At 39.9% G+C, this 24,082-nt stretch overlaps 1 protein-coding gene and 2 pseudogenes across 4 annotated transcripts in view; 1 reads left to right on the top strand and 2 right to left on the bottom strand.

The window, feature by feature from the left end:
- UBE2U (ubiquitin conjugating enzyme E2 U) overlaps positions 1-1,665 on the top strand; it is a 50,324-nt gene extending 48,659 nt beyond the window's left edge. For all 4 annotated transcript variants that reach the window (XM_025983238.2, XM_072730720.1, XM_025983240.2 and 1 more), the window contains one exon: positions 1,340-1,665. In XM_025983238.2, coding sequence (XP_025839023.2) covers positions 1,340-1,521 — 182 coding nt within the window. In that variant the 3' untranslated portion in view covers positions 1,522-1,665. The remainder of the gene's footprint in view (positions 1-1,339) is intronic.
- An 808-nt stretch (positions 1,666-2,473) lies between these two features.
- On the bottom strand, positions 2,474-3,561 carry LOC112907898 (tRNA N(3)-cytidine methyltransferase METTL6-like; annotated as a pseudogene).
- Positions 3,562-14,565: 11,004 nt separating this feature from the next.
- LOC112907892 (large ribosomal subunit protein uL4 pseudogene) lies at positions 14,566-15,847 on the bottom strand (annotated as a pseudogene).
- Between the last annotated feature and the right edge of the window lie 8,235 nt (positions 15,848-24,082).

Genomic DNA, 24,082 nt, shown 5'->3' with positions numbered 1-24,082 from the left:
CATGGTTAGAAAGAGCTGGAATTAGTTGATCAATGATGTGTTCATAGAAAATAAAGTAGATTTTCTCAAGGGAAAGACAGAATTTACATTTAAGTTAATGAAAGCTAGAAATTAATATTAAAATAGAAAACTAAAAATTCAATCATTGGAGACCTCAAGATTCTCCCAGGATAATGGCTATTGTCTAAGCTCATAGCTCTCTATAAATCTATCTATAAAACAAAGAGACCAGGAGAACAATTCACTCATCACCCTTGTCCATAGCATGACTAGAAGGCAATGAATATTATAAGGTTTATTTGATAGGTAATTAGGGAAATGAATGCATGAGACAACAGAATTTGTCCTGGATCCCTTAGTAGACAATGAATTCGGTGGTAATTGTGCAGAAGGGAGGAAAATGCAACAAGGTCATTGAGGTAGCAAAACAAATAGTGCCAATTAGGGTTAAACATTCCTAGAAAACAAGTTCCCCATGTTGAGTAGAAATATTGAGCAATATGGATATGGTATCTATATTCTCCCCTTAAAATATAATTAGTTTATTTCCCTGTTTACAAGACCTATATAAAAAAGATGAATCTTCTTTGTATGATATAGGAGGCTTCCTTAATCCTGCCTCAGTTTAACTAGCCAACCCCACCAAACTCTCCAGTTTAACAAAGGGATTTGGGATCTGATGAACCTGTGATGAATTCTTAGTAGCTAAATGTCCTTGGACAAGTTACTGTAGGTCGCTTGGTCTCAATTTCCTCATCTGTAAAATAAGGATAGCAATACCTGCCTGTCACAAGGATCATATCTAGGTTAAATAATATTATCCAAATAGACTACTTAGCACAGCAGCTGGCACAGCATAAATGCTGATGTGTCAACTCTAATTACTTCCAAATCTGTCAAGTCCTCTTCTACCTTTGTGCCTTAGTAGATGCTGTGTCCTTAGTGTAGACTGCTCATACCTTCCCTCTTTACCCTTCTCTGTTCAGCAAACTGCCCCTCCTTTGTCAAAATCTAAGCCTGTTTTCACTTAGACCCAACGATTCCACTCTTGTGCTGCTGAAGCACTCACAGACACTGTTTCCCTCATATGCTTACTGGCACTTAGTGGGGACTCAGTAAATAACGTTAAATGAATGAACTAACAAAGCATAAAAAGATAGACCATAATGGAAAGAATGATTTATGACAAATTAATTGCAAAATGTGCAATTTAGAGAGTTGTAAAGGTTGCTTGCATTCACTACACAATCTTAGGCACTAGTATAATTGCAGGAATGCATCTTTTTTTTATTGTGTTCCCTGCCATGTCTGTTAATTTCTTTTATATTTCCTCTTATAGTTGAAAATTTTGCTGATACACAAACTGAAATGGATAGTGTCATGAAGACTGGTAGAACAAATGAGAGGTGGAAGAGTGTAGCTTTACCAGATGGTGGTAATGAGAGTGAGTCATGGGAAGAAGAAGTGGAAGACCTGGTCACCTGGACCAACACTCTTAATACAAACATTTTAGAAGACTAAGACTGATGCTGCAGGATTTAAAAAATAAACAGCCTCAACCACAGCTCAACTTGTTAAAGCAACTTTGGAACTTGGATTCCATTTTTTTCAAGTTGGTCTCATGCTTTCACTTTAAGTACAAATTAGAAATATAAGTACAAATCAGTGAATGTTTCTTTGAATTTTTTGAGCTCTATTTCATTGTTTGAAGATAAGTTAACCAAATTAGGGGTATTCATTGTGGCATTTCAATCACTGGTATTACACCCACAGTTATTAGGCTATGGGATGCAAGTTTTTGCAGGAGGGGCAGGAAATGAGTCGGAAAGAGGCTAGGATAGGAGGAGAGCACTAAGGAGCTTCAGAGGCTGGACATTAACCAAGGAGAAGAAGGATCTTTACAGTTATCTACGATCTTTACAGTTATCTACATCTGCCTGGTTTAGTGTCATGTTTCCTCCATATTTAAGGGATGAGATGTCATCCATCCACCAGTGTTCCTCTTCTGTTTTCTCCCAAGAAAACACATTGTTTCCTCTCTGACCTTATCCCCTCATAATCTCGTATCTTTATTTTCTCCCTCTCTTTTTGCTGCATTGCCTCAATCTGCAACTGTCCTCAGGTCTCTCCTATTTTAAAATACGTCTCCACCTTTGACCCTATACTTCCTACTTCCCTCAGTACTATGTTATTCAGGGAAATCTGGCCGGGTTAGTTGGTGGAGTATGGGACTCTTGACCTCAGGGTTGTAAGTTTAAGCCCCAAATTGGGTGTAGAGAAAAATAAAATCTTTAAAAAACAAAAACAAATGCTATATTATTCATATTTTCTCAGTTACGTTTACTGGCAATAGTCTATCATTTGCCATCGTTTTTTTTTCCACTTGCTATTTTTAATATAAAAATTATATATACTCATTTTAAAAGTTGAGATATAAAAATATACAAAATAGTGGCTTTAAACTTTCCTCTTCAAGCAGAGGCACAAATGTCAACCTCATGAAATGTCACAATTTGTGGCTCAGCCCATGGTCATGGAGTTGGGTTCTTAGGACACTTTCGGAATTTACTCTGAAGGAAAATCCCTTAGCACACACAGGCCTTCTTTTTTGTTCACCGTCTCACAAAACACATACTCATTCACCACTTCTTTTTTTTTTTTTTTAAGATTTTATTTATTCATGTGAGAGAGAGAGAAAGGCAGGCAGAGACACAGGCAGAGGGAGAAGCAGGCTCCAGGCAGAGAGCCTGACATGGGACTCGATCCAGGGTGTCCAGGATCAGGCCCTGGGCCAAAGGTGTTGCTAAACCACTGAGCCACCCGGGCTGCCCTCATTCACCACTTCTTCGTAATCTGTGTCCGTAAAGAGCCGAGCCAGGAATTCATCAGTAAAAAAATATGATCTTATTCCATCTTGTCTAGCATAAAAGTTTTCCCCAAGTTTGCTGCCAGCTTTAAACCTAAGCATGGTGTGATCATACAGCCCATAGTCACGAAACAAGACACTTTTGCCTGGTTTCAATACCTGGTAAATATTTTGTAAGACAAGGTGCATCTTATCAGGGTGAACAGCAGAGAGTACAAATATCAACATGACAACATCCATAGATTCTGGGGGCACATGTTCCAGAAGGTCATCTTTGGTTAGATCACACTGGAACACCTTGTGTCTTTCTGAGTCATATAAAGGATTTTGCTTGACATATTCAACTGCTCTTGGAAAAAAATCACAGGCATAAGCAAAGATATTCTGATCTTCCAAAAATGGGAATAAACAGTTCCCAACACCGCAGCCAGCTTCAAGTATAGTCAATTTTTGATCTTCAAATTCTCTACATGATCTGAGATCCTCAAACTCTCGGGTGGTCCAGTGTCTATCTTTGAAGAAGTTAGTACTATTTCTTTTGTAAAAAAAGGTCCCAGTTCTTCTGAGCCTCTTTTTCCAGTTTTTGCTGCTTAAAATCGGACACCAAAGCTTGATCTCTTTTCAATTTCTCCTCTTCTTCAGAGCTGAGAATCCTTGCCTGCAGCCCTTTTCTTTGCAAAGAAGCCATCTCCTCAACTGACGGCATTACTGTTAACAGTGCTGAAGACTCTCCATCCCCCAATAACCCGAGGGATCCAAGCGGATATTGCAGACATACATAGGCAGGGTTTTTTTTTTCAGATGCAGTTTCTCAGGATTGGATTAATCCTGATTGGATTTCTCAGGCAGCATTGGGCCCTTTTGCAGGAGAAAGGAGATTCCGTTAGTGGTTTCAGAACAGTTTTTAAGACGCTGGGTTAGTGGTTCTAGAACAGTTCTTTGACCAAACAGTTCAGACGCTGACTCGACACAAAACCTGGCCCACTACACAAGAGGTCGGCCACAACGACCAAGACGCAGTCCCTACCTTCAGACGGCTGACGTTCAGTGGCCAGGACTCTCACGCACCGAACCACAAGTGAACTATTAGAAACCGCTTTGGTTTTAAAAAAGGACAGGCCCAAGCATTGACTGAGACACCTTGGGGAGAAAACGCTCATCGGTGTTCGGTGCCGCGACCAGGGGCGACTTAACCATGAGAGCTTCAGCTGTGGCGACCGCGGTCACGTGGGGTCACCGTCGCCCAAGGATCCGAGACTCGCTTTGGGGGAGGGGGGGCATTTGGAGCCAAGCCCGGCGGCCTGAGTCTCTGATCGCACTCCCGGGAAGCTGCCTCACGAACCAGTGGGGGCGTCGCTTTCCCGGGGCTGAGGCTCCGGCTCCTCCGTTAACGTGTGAGGGAGAAGAGGCCGACGACGCGCGGGGCCGGGGTCGTCCGGCTGAGGGCGCTCGGGGGAAACCAGGCCGCCGCGGCCGCCAGGGCGTGAGGAGAGCCGGCCACGCTGGCTACCGGCCCGGCCCGTGTTGCCCTAGTTCGCCGCGCTGTCGGGCTCACCGTCGTCGGTTCTTACATTCGCCTGGACGGGGACGGCCTCAGCCCTCAGCCCTCAGCCCGGCTTGGGGAGCCGCCACGCGGGGACAAACGCGCCTCAGGTACCTCTCCCGGCGGAACCCTCAGCCATGGCGCCCCCCGCCGCCGCCACCTCCCTCATTTGCCACCTTTATTTCTTTGGTTCACCTCACATTTGCATTCCAGATGATAAAATCTATCTTCTGCTTATATTACTTGTTTAAAATTCACTAGGATCACTAGAGACTTCTGTATTGTGAAAACTCAATGGCAGTCTTATCTTACAGGACCTCTAAGCTATAGTCAATATTATCGATCACTTCTGTCTCTCTCTGTTAATGTTTATTGCTTCACCTTTGAAGAGGCTCATTTTGATGCCCACAAACAGCTCTTCCCACAAACACCCTACATGTGTAGACATATAAATATGTATATCTATATAGAGACATAGATGCCTGACCCTGGATCTAGTTGTTAAATAGATCTCGCCCTCATTTCTAAGGAAATGGATTTTGCTTCCTGTGAAAAAGAAAGAAGTTGTTATATGTGTCTGGGCTACCCTGGCTAGCTAGATGTTTTCAAGTCTGCCTGGCATAGTTCAGACAATAAGGCCCTAAGTGATCGTAGTGCCTGACATTTTTATTATCCTCCCCAACCACAACCACAAAATTCTAGCAGCTATTTCAGATTTTCCCCTCCTTTTGTCAATGCCAAAATACAGTGAAGAGCTTCACGATCCCATCCAACTTGATAACAATTAGAGTTATTTTTATACCCAATAAAAAGTGCCATTGTGAATGGCCCATCCCATAACTCAGCGAAATCATAGAATGTTGTCAAAAGATGCATTTTGCTGATAGTCATACTGATGGAGGCTGGGCCTCTGACCCTTCTCTCATGGTTTTATAGGAGGACAAACATAACAATGTAGATTGTCAACAGATATATAGCAATCACCAAGAAATTAAACCCAAAAGGACCATGACAGTCAACTAAAAATATTTCCTTGAGATCAGCTGTCATATATTGTATTTTATTCTTTCCATTTAATCCTTTTCTTTCAGGACAAAGAAGTTTGTTGCTTTCTTTTCCTGCAACCAGAAGACCTGGGGGTAAAAGTGGATGAGGGGTGAAGGAGGGGTAGGGAGCAAATTTTTGAAATAGAGACATTCATCAGTAGAACAGGATAGTTTGTTTACTTAGCTTTACTATACCTCTGGCCATTCATTCTGGGTCCTCAATAGGAATTTCCCTTCCACCTCTGACCCTTGGTAAAAGGCTCTTTTGGGTTCCAGCTCAATGCCTTTCTCTACATATTTTTCTTGGAAAATGTTGCCATTGTCAGAGTTTTACCTCCCACACATATTGTCATCCTTGGACCTTTTATCTCCCTGCCTTAAAAAGCATCTTCACTTCCATGTCCCCATGCATCTGAAACTCAACATGCCTGGTTTATTTATTTTATTTATTTATTTTTTTATGAGTGGGCCGCAGCTGCCCTGGGACCATGGACCAGCTGCCGCCCAGGGCACACGGTCCGCCCAACACGCCTGGTTTATTTATTGATTTATTTATTTATTTATTTATTTATTTTTAATAAATTTTTATTTATTTATGATAGTCACAGAGAGAGAGAGAGTGAGGCAGAGACACAGACAGAGGGAGAAGCAGGCTCCACGCACCGGGAGTCCGACGTGGGACTCGATCCCGGGTCCTCAGGATTGCGCCCTGGGCCAAAGGCAGGCGCCAAACCGCTGCACCACCCAGGGATCCCCAACATGCCTGGTTTAAACTCATTTCTCTGTTTCCACCCTCTGCCTCTGTGTTTCTTTTTCAGTTAATGAAATGATCACAAGATAAAAACTTGGGGATTGCTATAGACTTCTCTCCTTCACTTATGACCAGTTGATCACCAGAAGGTCTTATGGTCTTATGACCAGAAGACTTGCAATATTACCTTTTAGATGTCTCAAATCCATCTTCTCATTCCTGTTCTTACCATTACTTTGTATTATGAAGCCCTTTTAATCAACAGATGGGATTATACTTTTCTTTAATGACATCATTCACTTTCCTAAGATTCTTCAGAGAATCTCTGCCTAATAGATAATGTCCAGGTCATCGTGCCCTTCATGTCAGCCCTCACTCACACTCTCCAACCGCATCCACCACAACTTCCCACATTGTGTCTAATGTTACCAAACTCCGTTTACCTCTCCACATGTTACCTTGGCTTTTGCCACTTTCTCTGTCTAGAATGCCTTTTCCCTTCCTCGCTTGGCAAACTCCTATTCATCTCCTAAAACTCTATTCATGATTTCCACAAAACCTTCTCTATGTGCCACAGACTCACCCCAGGGTGAGCTAAGTCTCAGCCTCTCTCTCTCTCTCTCTCTCTCTCTCTCTCTCTCTCTTCCTCTCTCTTCATATGTGTATATGTATATGCAGTTATATTATATTGAAATTTTCTGTTTGCCCATCTGACTCTTCCACAAAACCTTGAAGGTATAATCCAATCAGACTACATCTTAGAGATATTTCATAATGTAGGACTCACATTCCAACAGTTGCCACAATTTCTCCACCTTATACAAATGCTCCTGTAATACATAGTCGTAGAAGATATGTGGAAGGAGAACTTTCAAAAGCCAGGAAATGTGAAGAATTCACTTGGAAATAAGTAGAATGCTCCATGCTCTGCCCATTTTAATCAGTTATAGGTAAACATTGGAAAATCCATGCATTTTCTACAGAAAAATGGCAGAGAAGTCAGTACTGAATGTAGTAAATTGGCTTTCTTCTTCAGGAAAAACTATACCAGGCTTCTTTGTTATCTTGGGTGATACCATACTACCAGTGGACTAATCGGAAATCCTTTCACCTAGAGATAATGTCCAGCATTAGAACTCCTGGTTCTCATGTTGCTATTTATGTACATAATTAAAATTCTGAATTAAGAAAATGCTCCTGTATTACTGTCATAGAATCTGCTGTTAAAAAATAAACTTGAAAAATTTGCACATCAATGAATTCAAAATTAATAAAAAGGGAAGCTTTTATTAACAAGCAGGAATATCTTGAAAGAGTTGATTCTGGAAGAAGATGCTAGCTTTTTAAAAACAGGTTTAGTGAGGTATGATTGACATACAGTAAATTGAAATATTTAAAGGGTACAATTTGGTAAGTTCTGACACTCATGTAATTATCACTAATATTAAGAATGTGAACCAATCTACCACTCCTCAAAGTTTTCTCATACCTCTTTGTGGCACTTCCTGCCTTCACTTCTCATTCCCAGGCAATCACTGATATGCTCTCTGTCATTATAGATTATTGTGAATTTTTTACATTTTTATGTAAATGGCATCATACTGTAAATACTTGGTTTTGCCCAGTTTCTTTCACTCAGCATTATTTTGAAATTGATTCGTGTTTTGTATATATCATTCATTTATCTTTATTGCCGTGTATTCCACTGTACAAATATACCACAGTTTGCTTATCAATTCACCTGTTGATGAGCATTTGAGTTATTTCCAACTTGAGATATTACAAATATAAAAGCTGGTGTGGCAGATCCACCTGCAGATGACTAACAGTGAATCATGCCCTTGTATGATCCCCTCCCCATGATTTCTTTTTAGCCAATGGAATATGACAAAGGTGATTTGATAGTCACTCCTGTCATTATGTTACATTATCTAAGATTCCATCTTAGCAGACAGAGATTCTTCTGATGGCTGTGAGGACATAAGCTGTCATATTCTAAAAAAGGCTGCATGGCCAGGAACTGCCTGCAACCTCTAGGAGCTGAGAGTGACCTGCGTGACCGCCAGCCCCTACGTGACCACCAGCAAAAAAAAAAGGGGGGGGGACCTTGCAGTTGTAGGCAACTGCAAGAAACTGAATCTTTTGAACACCAATAAAAAATGAATTTATAAAAAAAAAAAAAAACAAAAGAAAGAAATTGAATCTTCAGGAACTGTGTGAGTTTGGAAAAGACCTGACTCCCAGAAAGGAGTGCAGCATGGCCAATGCCTTGACTTAAGCTTTGTGAGATCCTGAGTACCTAGCTAGGCCATGCCTGGACTACAAGATAATAAATGTGGTTTTTTTTTTTAATGTGTGTTGTTTTTAAGTTGTTAAATTTGTGGCAATTTATTATGCAACAATGGAAGATTAATATAGATGATATGAGCATTCATGTATACATCTTTGTATGGACATGTGCTTTATTTCCTCTTGGGCAAATACCTAGAATTGAAATGACTGGATCATATGGTGCATAAATTTTTTTTTAAGATTTTATTTATTTATTCATGGGAGACACAGAGAGAGAGAGGCAGAGACACAGGCAGAGAGTGAAGCAGGGTCCATGCAGGGAGCCCAACGTGGGACTCGATCCGATCTGGGGTCTACAGGATCAGTCTCTGGGCTGAAGATGGTGCTAAACTACTGAGCCACCAGGGCTGCGCCAGGTGCATAAGTTTTTAAGAGGTTGCCAGACTGTTTTCCAAAGGAATTTTATAATTTTACATTCCCACCAGTGGTGTATGAGAATTCCAGTTCCTTTACATTCTGGCCAACACTTGGTATGATCAGTCTTTAAAGTGTTGGTCATTCTAAAGGATGTGTAGTGGTATCTCACTTTAATTTTCAATTCCCTGAAGCCTATGATGATGAGCATATTATCATGTGCTTATTTGTCATCCTTCTGTCTTTTCTGATGAAATATCTGTTCAAATCTTTTGTCCATTTGTTATTGGGCTGGTTGTTTTTGTATTATTAGGTTTTGAGATTTTTTTTTCTGTACTCTGGATATAAATCCTTTATCAGATAAATGACCTACAGATACAAAATTTGCAAACTAGCAACTAGTCTGCCACTTTTCATTGTCTTAACAGTGTTTGCAAAAAATAGAAGTTTTTAATTTTGATAAAATCCAACTTATCAATTTTTTTCTTGTATAGTTTGTGGTTTTGGTGCTATATCTGAGAAATTCTTGCCTAATCCAAAATTAAAAATTTTTCTTTTATTGTTTCTTGTAGAAATTTTACAATTTTATATTATCTATGTCTATGATACATTTTGAGTTAATGTTTGTATATGGTAAAATGTAAAAGGAACGGATCAAAGTTTGTGTGTGTTTCTCTTTCAGCATCCCTCCTTCCTTCCTTCTTTCCTTTCTCTGTTCCTTCCTCCATTCTTCCTTTCTTTTTCGTCCATCCATTCCTCCCTTTCTTGCTCCCTCCCCTTCTTCCTTCCTCCCTCCCCTTCTTCCTTCCTCCCTCCCCTTCCTGCCTTCATGTCTTTCCATATGGATAATTAATTGTTCCAGCAGCATTTGTTGAAAACACTATCCTTCCTCCAGTGAATAATCTTACTACCTTTGTCAAAAATCAGTGATCATATATGTATGGACCTATTTCTTGGCTCTCTGTTTTGCTGATCTGTGTATCTTTACACCAATATCATATTGTCTTGACTACTAGAGCTTTATTATATCTTAAGATAATGTTAGCTTTCTAGTTTTGTTATTCTTTTTCAATTGTTTTTACTCTTCTAGGTCCCTTACATTTTAATATGAATTTTGGAATCAGCCCATCAATTTCTACAAAAAAATTGTGTGGGGATTTTGATTGGGATTGCATTGAATCTATGGTTCACTTTGAAGAGAAGTAATGTCTTAACTATATTAAGTCTTCCCACACATGAATTCCTTATTTATTTGGGCCTTCTTTAATATCTTTTAGCAATACTTCATAATTTTGAATATCGTGTGTTGAATATCTTTTGCCAGGTTTTTCTTTAAGTATTTAATAATTTTAGTGCTATTGTATATAGCATTACTTTTTAAAAAGATTTTATTTTATTTTATTCATGAGACAGAGAGAGGCAGAGGGAGAAGCAGGTTCCTCACAGGGAGCCCGATGTGAGACCCCATCCCTGGACTGGGATCATGCCCTGAGCCGAAGGCAGACAGACGCTCAACCACTGAGTCACCAAGGCGTCCCAATAGCATTATTTTTTAACGTTCAATTGTTCTTTGCTGGAATATTGAAATGCAACTGATTTCTGCACATCAATCATATATCTTGATACATAGTTAATCTCATTTATTACTTCTAGGAGCTATTTTGTAGATTCCCTCAGATTTTCTGCATAGAAATCTGCTATTTTCAAATGAAAACAGTTTTGCTTCCTCCTTTTTAATCTAGATGTTACTTCTTTTTCTTGCTTAGTGTGCTGGTTCAGAACTCCCATTACAATACTGAAAAGAAGTGGTATAAGTGGACACCCGTTTTTTCTTATTCCTAAACATAGGAGGAAAGCAATCAGTCTTGTCAGTGAGTATAATGTTAGCTAATATTTTTCAAAGATACCCCTTACCTGACTAAATTCCTGCCATTCCCAATTTGCTATGAGTTTTTCATCAGAAATAGAAGTTAGATTTTATCAGATGCTTTTTCTGTGTCTATTGAAATAAGCATATGATTTTTCTGCCTTTATTTGTTAATATGGTAAATTATTTTTTATCATATTACATTGACTTATTTACTTTTAATATTAAATCAACTTTGCATTCCTAGGACAAAACCAACTTGTTCATGGTATATTATCCTTTTATATGCTGTTAATTAGATTCATTAATATTTTGTTTAGAATTTTGACATCCATGTTCATGAAGGAAATCAGCTATAGTTTTCTTCTAGTGTCTTTATCTAGATTTGGTATCAGAATAATGGTAGCCTTATAGAATGAATTGGGAAAAATCTCCTCTTTATAATTTTCTGGAAGAATTTTTGTAGAATTGGTATTATTACCTCTTTACATGTTTGATAGAATTTACCAGTGTAACCATTTGGGCCTAGAGTTTCCTTTGCAGGATGGCATTAAATTACACTTTTCCATATTTTAAATGCCGTTATGGTTTTTAGCTTATCTATTTCTTCTTTAGTGATCTGTGGCAATTTACATCTCTAAAAAAAAGATTTTATTTATTTATTTATTTGAGAGACAGAGTGAGAAAGAGATAGAGCACATGAGCAGGGGCAGAGGGAGAAGAAGAAGGCGGCTCTCTGCTGAGCAGGGAGCCCCATGCAGGGCTTGATCCCAGGACCCTGGGATCATGACCTGAGGTGAAGGAAAATGCTTAACTGACTGAGCCACCCAGATGCCCCTAGTTTACATCTTTCAAGTAATTTGTTCACTTTGTTTAAGTGGTCTAATTTTTTGGCATAAAGTAATTAATAATTTCTTTATTATCCTTTTAATACCTATAAATTCTGTAGTTATACCACCTATATATTCTCTTGCTTTTCCTGATGAGTCTGGCTAGACGTTTATCAATTTTATTGGTTTCAAAGAATGGGCTTTTAGGTTGATTTATGTTCTTTGTTGTTTTTTGTTTCCTATTTTACTGATTTCTACCATAATATTTATCGGTTCGTGTCTTTTGCCTACTTTGGGTTTAATTTACCTTCTTTCTCCCTTAATTTGTTAAAATGCAAGCTAAAGTCACAGCTTTGAGACTTTTCTTCTTTTCTAATAAAAGAATTTAGTAGGAATGCCTGGATGGTTCAGTGGTTTAGCACTTGCCTTCAGCTCAGGGCGTGATCCTGGAGTCTGGGGAAACAGTCCCACATGGAGCTACCCACAGGGAGCCTGCTTCTCCCTCTGCCTGTGTCTCTGCCTCTCTGTGTCATAACTAACTAACTTAAAAAAAAAAAAAAGAATTTAGTACTGCCAGTTTCCTTCAAAATACCACTCAGGCAGATTGCCACTAATTACAATGTGTTATGTTTTAATTTTTATTCAACTCAAAATGCTTCTAATTTCCTTTTTGATTCTTCTTTGATTCACATGTTATCTAATTTCCTTTGATTTTATATATTTTCACAGTAGTTATCTTTTTTTTTTAAAGCTATTCCAGAGCTTTTCATTTTTTTTTCTAAAGATTTTATTTATTCACGAGAGACACAGAGAGAGAGAGAGAGAGGCAGAGACAGGCAGAGGGAGTAGCAGGCTCCATGCAGGGAGCCCGATGTGGGACTCGATCCTGGGTCTCCAGGATCAAGCCTTGGGCTGAAGGCGGTGCTAAACCACTGAGCCACCCAGACTGCCCAGTAGTTATCTTTCTATTGTTGATTTCTACTATAGTTCCATGTGGAAAGAGAATATGCTATGTATGATTTTAATTCTTTTAAACTTATTGATACATGTTTAATGGTTCATAGTATAATCTAGCCAAGCAAATATTCCATATACATTTGAAAAACATGTATATTCTGCTACTGTTGAATGGGTAGTTCTATTAATGTCAATTAGGTCAAGCTGGTTGATTGTATTATTCAAGTTTTCTGTATCTTCACTGGTTTTCTGTCTGCTTGTTCTATCAATTATTGAGAGAGATGTGTTGACCTCTTTGAAACTGTAGGTTAACCTATTTCTCCCATCAATTCAGTCAGTTTTTGCTTCATGTATTTTGAATCTTTGTTGTTAGGTTTGAAAACATTTAAAGTTATTGAATCTTCTTGATGAATGGGCGTATTTATCATTATAAAATGACCTTCTTTACTTTGAAATCTACTTTGTCTGATTATCATATAGACAAGCTAGTTTTCTTTTGATTAATATTAACATGGCATATCTTTTTCTGTTCTTTTGCTTTTTAAAAAAAATATTTTATTTGTTTGACAGAGAGAGTGAGAGAGCACAAAAAGGGGGAGCTGCAAAAGGAGAGGGAGAAGCAGGCTCCCTGCTCAGCAGGGAGCCCAAAGTGGGGCTCTATCCCAGGACCCTGGGATCATGACCTGAGCCAAAGGCAGCCACTTAACTGAGGCATCCAGGTACCCTTATTATTTTGTTTTTAACCTATTTTTTTTACAGTTTTAAGAGCATATAGTAAATATTTAGTATCTCTTAATTACTGTGACTTTTTTGCTCTTTCTCTTTATTCAAAGCAATGAGGACATTTCCTAATATATCAGACCACATTCATTACCCAACTATAGTTATATTCATATTTTCTATTTTTGGATGTAAACAGGAAAAATATACTAAAAATACATAAAAGCCAAAATGGAAGTGTTTTCTTTATTTTTTTAAAGATCCTATTTATTTATTCATGAGAGACAGTGGCAGAGACACAGGCAGAGAGAGAAGCAGGCCCCATGCAGAGAGCCCAATGTGGGACTCGATCCTGGGTCTCTAGGATCATGCCCTGGGCAGAAGGCTGCGCTAAACTGCTGAGCCACCCAGGCTGCCCAGAAGTGTTTTCTATAAACAAACAAAGAAAAAAGCCTGAATCAGTCATATGCTTACTAGCCTTGTAACTTTGGGCCAATTACTTAACCTTCCTGCATCTTGGTTTCCTAATCAGTCAAGGATGGATAATAATGACACCTAGGTTCCTAGAGTTGTTGAGAAGACCTAATACATCAGTACATTAATATTTGTTAAGTGCTTAGAACAGTGCCTAACCCATAATGGTGCCATATATATGTTGGATAAAATAAAAAACACGTTTTACTTCCTCCCAGTAATAATTCTAATGAAGTGTGAAAGAAATTCATTTTCAGAAAGCCTAATACATCTGCAGTTTTATGAAATGCCCAGGTGATTTTGGTGGAAATTATCAGTGGTTCTTTACACCAGTGAGAATAGCTACAATTAACAAGACAGAAAACAACAAATGTTTGTAAGGATGCAGAGAAAGGGGAACCCTCTTGCACTGTTGGTGGGAATGCAAGCAGGTGCAGCCAATCTGGAAAACAGTGTGGAGGTTCCTCAAGAAGTTAAAAATAGAGCTACCCTGCGACCCAACAATTGCACTACTGGGTATTTACCCCAAAGATACTGATGTAGTGAAACACTGGGACATCTGTACCCCAATGTTCATAGCAACAATGTTCATAACAGCCAAACTCTGGAAGGAGCTGAAATATCCTTTGACAGATGAATGGATAAAGAAGATGTGGAGTATTACTCAGCCATCAGAAAGGATGAATACCTACCATTTACTTCAATGTGGTTGGAACTGGAAGGTATTTTTTTTTTTGATCAGATCTTTATTTAAAATTAGCTGTCCAAAGTGATTGACTTTTATAGAATAAACAAATATAAGTTTTTAGGCAGCAGGCTTCTTCTCTTCCATGGTAGGTTTCTTTTCGGCAGGTTTCTTGTCAGCTGCTGGTTTGTTGGTAGCTGCAGCCTTTTTTCCTACCAAAGGTTTCTTTGGCTTTTTCACACCAACAGCCTTCTTTCCTTTCTTCCCTTCCATGGACTTCTTGCCTGGAACCCCCTTCTCATCTGATTTGGCTTCTAAGGCTGCTGCCATCTTATCCATCCAGAGTTTGTGATTCTTGGCCTGGCGAAGAATGGTGTTCCGGTGCATGGTCTTTGCATACGGGTTTAGCTTCAACATGATTCTTAGGTTCTTCAGTGGATTCTTCTTCAGGACTCTATGATGAATCTTCTTGCATGGTGCTCGGAGGGCCCTTTGGATCTCTGGGCTTTTCAAGATTCTGCTAAGGTCTATATTAAGCATCTTATGCACGGGAAGGTTGTAGTTACTCTTGAGGGAGGCAGCCTTACGCCAAGTGCCATACAGATCGTCTAACTTGCGGAAGGCACTTTCAGTCCAAATGCAGAAACGTCCCACATGCCCACCAGGAGCAAGTTTCAGAATGTTCGGTTTGCTTACATTAAGTAAAGTAATTCCAGGGATGTTTCTGAAGGCCTTGATGATACCATTGTCTTCATTGTAGATGATGCAGGGTCCCCTGCTCTAGATACAATGACGGTTTCTCATTTTGCCTTTGCCAGCTCTCATTCGCTGAGAGGCATAGACCTTTTTGATATCATTCCAGGCTTTAAGTTTCTTAAGAAGCAAAACTGCCTCCTTGGTCTTCTTGTAGCCTTCAACTTTATCTTCAACCACCAAAGGAAGTTCAGGAACTTCCTTAATACAATGACTTTTAGACATGACCAGTGCTGGTAAGACTGAGGCAGCCAGGGCAGAGCAGATGGCATATCGTTTTTGTGTTGTGTTCACTCTACGGTGCCACCGGTTGCCAGGTTTTGGTTGGTGCAAACATGCGGCCTCCATGACACATATTTCCAAAAGCACCCTGGCCAGAATGGTGAGTCCCACCACCTCGAACTCTGGGAATTCGAGCCACGGCTCTGCCAGTACCCAAGACTCAGCACTGGTTTGATGACCTGCTAATTCACTGACAGCATATGGCTGTCTGTTGTTTTTGCGCAAGTTGGTGTGAACAAAATTCACGATATCAGGTTGAATGGGAGCTTTAAACACAGCAGGCAAGGTAACATCTTTGCCAGATGATTCCCCCTTTTCGGAGTACACAGATATCAACGGACGAGCACACGCCATCAGGGGGAGAGGAGAGGGCAGGAACTGGAAGGTATTATGCTGAGTGAAATAAGTCAGTTGGAGAAAGATAATTATCATATGGTCTCACTCATATGTGGAATATAAGAAATAGTGCAAGGGACCATAAGGGAAGGAGGGAAACTGAGTGATGAAAAATTAGAGAGGAAGACAAACCAGAGAGATTCCTAACTCAGAGGACCAAAGAGTTGCATAAGGGGAGGTGGGGGGATGGGGTAACTGAGTGACAGGCATTAAGGAAGCACATGATGAGATGAGTACTGGGTGTTTATACTATATATTGGCAAATTGAATTTAAATATTTTTAAAAAGAAATTATCAGTGGCTGACACTTTGTGACACAATATAATCCCAATATTTATTTCAAATATGATTAACATGGCACAGGTGGTGCCAATTGGTGGTGAGAGTGACACTTTACAATAAAGTCCCATGACTGAGTGCATAGCCTAAATGGGAGAGAGATGTCAAGTTTAAATTGAGGTCCTGTGTGAACATGAGTCCCAGCCTCCTTATGATAAGCCCAGGTGCTTTCAGAGAAGGCAGGAGAAAAGGAGCAGGAAATTCCATTTTTTAGGAAAATGTCCTATAATGTTTAGATTTATGTCTCTAGAACCTTATAGTTAGGTTTTCAAATTGTGCTTTTTGGTTCAGATGCCTCTTTCCCTCCAGATGGCGCCAGTTAGCTGCCATATTCTATACTCTAGTCCAGGTGCACTGACGTCCACTGGAACCCAGGCACTCTTATGCTTTTAAAGACTTGCGTGGCACATGAACATTTTATAAGAGAAGGAATATTTTGCTTTCCTTTCCCAGGAAGATGTTTGCTCTGGAAAAGGTTTGTCCTGGGAAAGGTTTACTTAGAGGAAAATAACCTAGAGCTTACACATTATGCACATTGATGAAATCATAGAACCAACCTCCTAGAGAAATTTGTCAGTCCTCACCACTGCCTTTGGGCAGGACCACACAGACTTCATCCTCTTGTAGATGAGAATGAGTACAAAGAGAGAACAGTAAAGCTCGGGTTTTTGTTTAATGAATTCCAGACATCGTCATCCACTGGGAGCTGCTTTGCCTCCTACCTGAGGTAAGGAGGAAGGTCTCTAGGGGCTGGCAGAAAGCCAAAAGGCTCCAGGCCTGTCCTCTACCTACGGAGACTTTGGCCTTCTGGCTTCTCGCCTACGGCCATGGTTGTCCCTAAAGAGTAAATGACAAGCATTGTTGGGTGGGGTGGGGGACCACAGGAGACCCCATCCTGTGCATATCTGTTTATTTGTTTATTAACAAAGGATATAAGGAGACTCAGAATTTAATTATCTTTTTTTGTTTTGTTTTGTTTCTGGAGTCCCAGAATTAAATTTAAGCCACTGCCTCCAGAGAGTGAGATCTAAATCTTACCCAAATATTCAATCCCAGAAGGAATATTCAATATTCACCTTCCAAGAGGGAGTTCTTTTTAGCTAATCTGATTCCCAGATGCAAAAGCATAAGCCCACTTGATTTGAGGTTTTCATCATAAAAGATGGAGAACAGCTGGCTTTCATTTTCTCAACAGTATCCTTTAATAGATCTGAAGGCTAGTTTTAAGTGTTCCATACTCTCCTATCAGTACTAACCAACCCCAGCCTTTTTTGCTTTTTGTCATGCATGGCCTGATTGTCCAAACCCTCTTTCTGACTCTTCATCTCACTTTTAAGTCCTAGAGACCAGACTAGACTTGAAATGAAAAATAATCATTCTAACAACCAAGGATAATTATATTTGCAAGTTGAATTCTGTTTCAGCAATATAATTGCGATATCCAGTCTGATCTCCGGAGGCTTTTTATGTGTCTCAACGACTAGCTCATGTTAACGATGCTCTACTGATAGAGATGAATGTTTTCTCTAGAGAAAAGGTCATACATAGCGGATGTGTCCACAAGCTGCTATCCATTTTGAAGTCAAACTACATAATTAAGTTATTGTCCTAGCTAAGTGTATATATAATAGTTTATAATAAGTCTAAAATAAACTTCAGTCTATGTCACCAATAAAGGCTATTAATGTATTACTTTAACATTCAAAATGTTCAGGAATAACTTTGAGTTCTAATATCATGTGACCACTAGAAGTAAACTTTTTTCCACATTCACCTATGACGCACAGAAGACCTAATAGAGGATTAAAGAAATAGAGGTTTATTTTTCTCACAAAACAAGGAGCCCTGAGGTGGGAAGTTACTGGCACTGATCCAGCTAGTTATGTAATGATGCCATCAAAGACCAAGCCTTTTTTGTATTTCCACTCTGACATTTTTAGACTGTTGGCTTTTACCCTCAGATCTTTTGCTTCATAAGTACAACATAGCTGCTAACGCTCCAGACTTCGCCCTTGTGTTTCACCTTTATGTGGAAGAAGGAGAGAACAGGAAAGGGGAGTGATGCTGGCTGCCATTCCTTTGTCCCAGAGCAAATGCCTACCTCAAAGAGATTCAGTGTCTTCAGTGTTAGAAACCAAAACTGATAGCAAATTTAAAGTCAGTCTTGTTAATAATTTATCCATACATTCATTGTTTTTATTCATTACTGATTAAATAGGTAATTTTCAATATCTTTTTTTAAAAACATTTTATTTATTTAATTATGAGAGACACACAGAGAGAGAGGCAGAGACACAGGCAGAGGGAGAAGCAGGCTTCATGCAGGGAGCCCGACGCAGGACTCGATCCCAGGTCTCTAGGATCAATGCCCTGGGCCAAAGGCAGGCACCCAACTGCTGAGCCACCCAGGCATCCCTTCAATATCTTTTTGCTACATTTTAAAATGCATTTAATAACTAATAAGGGGGAAGCCTGGGTGGCTCAACGGTTGAGCATCTGCCTTTGGCTCAGGGTGTGATCCCGGGGTCCTAGGATCAAGTCCCACATTGGGTTCCTTGCGGGGAGCCTGCTTCTCCCTCTGCCTATGTCCCTGCCTCTCTTTCTGTGTTTCTCATGAATAAATAAATAAAATCTTTAAAAAAATAACTGATAAGGGAGAAAATGGGTAATTTTATATATGTGATAATTATATATATATATATATATATATATATATATATATATATATATATATCAATTTGTACTTTGTATTTTTATATTTTTGTACTTGCAAAAATGTCCAGGTCTCTTTGATACAGATGGGAGACAGGGAATTGAGACTATAGGAAGTCTAGCAATTTACATCTTGGTTGGGTTACCAAATATCCTGGCTGGCTTAGGGCACAAGCTTTTAACATCTCCCATGAGACTGGTAGATGTAAAAAGAGTCATGATATGGAGCCCTCTGTGAAGTAATTTCTTTTGAATCATAAAATAACTTAGAATGAATCAATAATGGGATGATTAGGCCCATTCTTATCTCAGGATTTGTAGACTTCAATGATGTAGACAGTCTGTTGACATGTCATAAACTAAGGTGTGCTTAGACCACAGCACACTAGCACACAGTAGCATCAAGGCTGGTGAGGCCCAGGGTGGCCCCAGAAAGTGAAGACTTGATGTCAGCATCCAGTACAAGTTGCAGGTCTAGATCCAAGAGATTTTGATGGGAGAACGAGGTACTCCAAGATCCAGAGAAATTTAGATCATTATCTAAGAGTAGTAAAGTGCCGTGTCCTAGAGCTAGGGAGTTGGTGGGGAGGACTTCCATTCAAGACCAACCCTGGCAGAAAAACTCTGAGTTGCAAAACTGCTTTCACTCTTAAATAAGAACATTTTGATGCTTTCATCTAAGTTTCCCAGACTTGGGCCCTCTGTTGATTGCCTTAGTGATAAAATAAGTCCAGTGCCATAGTCCCCATATTAAGGAGTCTGATCTGTACAAAGAGAGAAACAGAGAATCTTAATAATTCTTTTTTACCTTTAATTATTTGAATTTTGCCCAAAAAAAGCAGAATCTTTTCAAAGAATAAAGAATGTTCAGACTCTCAAGATAGCTACATGCAAGTGAACATTTACTTACAAAGAAGTAAACCTCCAGAACATGCTATCTTGTTTTGGTCAGAGCAACTAAAAGGTATCCTATCTCACTTTGCCAAAAATAATAAACACACAAGTACTACTAAAGTAAAAGATTTAGAAATGGGGGAAAAAAAGTCTGAGTTTCATCAAGAAGCTTGGGAAGTTTAGATCCAAATAGATACAATGTTCCAAACTCATTTTACCTTCCAATTTAAAAAGAGATATGTAAACTAAGAAAAATATGACTTTCTGCACTTTAAAACACCAGCTCATGATTTTACCAAAATCTATTAGTCCAGTTTGTTCTAAAGTCAAATCATAGGTACAATCTTTCTATGAACTAGTTATCTATCTTCGTGTATTTATGGTATCCCTGTTGTGTGTATCTTAGCATACATTAAGATGTGGTAATTGATTTGTTGCTCACAAAAGGAAGGGATCAAATAGTGTATCAGTTAGCTTTTGCTGTGTAACAAACTACCTTAAAACATTGTGTCTCAGGGGTTGTAAGTGGCTCAGTCAGTTAAGCATCTGCCTTTGGCTCACAATCTCAGGGTCCTGGGATTGAACCTTGCAGTGGGCTCCCTGCTCAGTGGGGAGTCTGCTTCTCCATCTCCCTCTGCCCTTCCCTCCCACTCATGCTCTCTCTCTCTCAAATAAATAAAATATTTTTTAAAAAATGTTAAAATAAAGGTGGATGGCCCAATAGCTGGTCCAAGTAAGTGTTCAGTAAATGTTAGCCATTGTTACAGGGTTGGAGGAGAAGCTGGAGAGTCAGGCCAGTGCTGCCTCAGGCCTGTGAGCCCTGCATTGAAGCATTGTCCAAACATGGTGGGTAATTAGAAAGGTCCAGTCATCCTGTGTACCCTGTTCTGGGGTTGGAGGAGGTAACAAAAGCAGTCCTTATCAGTTACTGGGCATTATTTCATTTAAGTTCACAATTCACAGAGTAGGTATTTTTCTCATTTAGGGATTAGGTCACTGAGGCTCAGAAGTTAAGGAACTCTGTTGAGATTAGAACCCAAGATTCTATAAAGGTCCTAACATTTTATTCTGTTGGGGAAAAGCTATAAGTAGATCAGATTTCAGTTGAAATGTAGTTGGGAGCCCAAAAACGTCCAGAATCCACAAATGGTACCCCCTAGACAACCTGGGAATTAAAGCAAGGAGAAGACCAAAACTCTAGTGTTGTAGGTGAAATCACATGGAAGCTCTTTTGTATGCCTGGCTGTTGCATCCCCAGCCCCCTGCAGTGCCCCCAGCCTGGCTTGAGTCTGGCCTGGAAGATCACATCACAGGTCTCCTTTCCACCAACACAGCTGATTTGGCAGGCTGCCAGCCTAACAGCCAGGGCATTTGCAGAGGTCTGATTTTCATAAATTTCTATTTCCTGTAGAAAACCGGTTTTCTCAGTGGCTTTGTAACTCAGCCATTCTTGATCACATCAGGACTAAACCTGGCAGCCGGCTTGGTACCTTGTGTGCAAATTGTACACAATGGCAGATTGTTTGGCTTTTATTTTAACCCAAAGCAACTTAAGGAAAAGGGAGGGAAGGATAAGAAAGAAAAGAAAGAAATCCAAACCTCATGCATAATTACATGATACAGTGAAGTCCCAATTCTCTTTAAGGACAATACAGAATTAATGAGTCAGTTTCTCTCTCTCTCTCTCTATCACTCTCTCTCTCTCTCTCTCTCTCACACACACACACACACACAACTACAAAACAAATACATTCTTTGTTGAAGTCTTTCCCCCTCTTTTTTTTTTTAAATGTCTTTCTCTCTTCTCTCTCTCCCCCCCTTTTTTTTAGAGAGAGAGCACACATGCACAAGAGAGAGAGCAGGGAAGGGGCAGAGGGAGAGGGGGAGAGGATCCCAAGCAGACTCCACACTCAATGCAGAACCTGATCCCATGACCCTGAGCTCGTGATCTGAGCCAAAGTCAAGAGTCTGTTGCTTTACTGTCTGAGCCCCACAGGTGCCCCCGGTTTTCCACTTCTTTACCAACACCCCTTACATTTGAGGAGAACTGAAGAATAAAAACCAAGGCCTGAGGGAAAATAGCGTGTTAGAGGATCTTAGAGACAGGAAGTGAAACAAGAATGAGACAGAGGGCAAATGAGAGAATGAGAACACCAAATAAGTAATGAGTATCAGCCTACTAATATCATGTTGAGGGAGGATTATGAGGTTAGAAATTACATGAACTGAGAGATCACAGTATCCTATTTCATTCCTATGTTTTCAAAGTGTTACACGATGAGTTTCCATCTTCATCAAGCATCTTTGCCCTTGTAAATATCTGTCTTGCATCACAAATACATGAATCTCATAGAGCCTTAGTAGAGTCCCTTAGCCCTGAATCCTAGACAGACTAGCCCTTCTCCTCTCCCGTCTATCAAAGCTGACTCCACCCATGCTCTACTCTAACAGTCTTTTTCTGAGCTAACTAAACAAACTATTGAGTGTTTATGGGTGTTAATATGCCTTCTTATTATGTTTGCATTGTTCCAATGGTCAGAAATTATATAGTGACATGATTAAATTATTTTATTTATTTATTTATTTTTAAGTATTTTATTTATTTATTTGAGAGAGAGTGAGAAAGAGAGGACAAGCAAGGGGAGGGGCCCCACTGAACAGGGAGCCCAACATGGGACTCAATCCCAGGATCATAAGATCATGGCCTAAGCCAAAGGCAGACGCTCAACCCACTGAAACACTCAGGATAGATTTGAAGTAGCTTAAATGGATTCCAACATAAGAAGATACCTAAATTGGTAAATGAAAAGACACAACAAATTCAATCAAAAGTAGGTTTGGAGGGACGCCTGGGTGGCCCAGCAGTTGAACGTCTACCTTCGGCTCAGGGTGTGATCCCAGAGTACTGGGATCGAGCTCCGCATTGGGTTCCCTGCATGGAGCCTGCTTCTCCCTCTGCCTATTCTTTGCCTCTCTGTGTGTGTCTCTCATGAATAAATAAATAAAATCTTTAAAAAAGTAGGTTGGACACATGGTAGAGTCTAAAGAAAGTTAGGTGGGAGACAGGCTTTGGGTAGAGAATGGGATAGAACTTTTAATTCAAATGAATAATTTTTCGTTGAAGACCATTATGTCCTTGGCATTGTGGTGGATTCAAAGTTATAGGACATGATGCTTACCACCAATATTTTAGTCTCTTTTGTGGTTGGGGTGGGGATTGCAGATCACACTGCACAGGAAGCAAAAAAAAAAAAAAAGGGTTCTTAACTGAAGCGGAGATGATAAAGGAAAACATAACAATCACCTAAGAAGCTTTTCTAAAAATATTCTAGATCTCATGAATCAGACTCTCTGAGACAGGTTAAGGTGAAAATAGCTTTGCTTCCTTTGAAAGCTTCCTAGGAGATTTCAGGTGTATACCTTGCTTACCAACCATTGAATTAGACCAGTATTTCCCAGCCTTACCTGACCCTAACAACCACCTGGGGGAGCTTGTTAAACTATATAATTTCCTGGCTCCACCCACCACCAGAGTTACCAATTTAGCAGGTCCAGCATAGGGCACAGAAATGTATTTTTTTTTAAATTTTTTTTATTTATTTATGATAGTCACACAGAGAGAGAGAGAGGCAGAGACACAGGCAGAGGGAGAAGCAGGCTCCATGCACCGGGAGCCCGACGTGGGATTCGATCCCGGGTCTCCAGGATCGCGCCCTGGGCCAAAGGCAGGCGCCAAACCGCTGCGCCACCCAGGGATCCCCAGAAATGTATTTTTAACAATTGCTCCAAGTGATTCATATAAATAGGTTTGAAGAATAGTAAAGTAGGTAATACTTATTCAAGAAGTATTCACTGAGCAACATCTATTGTGCTGAATGCTGAAAAACATAGGAATTAGATCCTTGTAGCCTGCAGAAGCCCACAGAGGACACAAATACATAGTAGGTGCAATCCAGGGCTAGGTGAGATTTGCTGATGAGAAATGGATAGAGGTTTTAATGGGTTCTGCAGGCAAGGGAGATTTGCTGCAAGGGGTGGGAGTTGAACTGTGCAGGGAAGGATTTGGCTCTGTGTAAGGGAAAAAAGGAGAGATTGTATGGCAGGAGTACGTATAAGTGTGGCATGTTCTGAAACACCAAGAAGGGGAACTGGCATGGAAGCCCGAATGGATGCCCTTTTGTTAGGATCAGCCTATCATCCTGTCTGACAGTAGGGCTGCACAGTGGGGGAAAGCATGAGCTGTAGGGCCATACAGCCTGTG

The sequence above is a fragment of the Vulpes vulpes genome, chromosome 12 (assembly GCF_048418805.1).
Source record: "Vulpes vulpes isolate BD-2025 chromosome 12, VulVul3, whole genome shotgun sequence".
Classification (NCBI taxonomy): Eukaryota; Metazoa; Chordata; class Mammalia; order Carnivora; family Canidae; genus Vulpes; species Vulpes vulpes.
The sequence above is the reverse complement of the archived record's forward strand: the minus strand, read 5'-3'. Positions and strand labels throughout refer to the sequence as shown.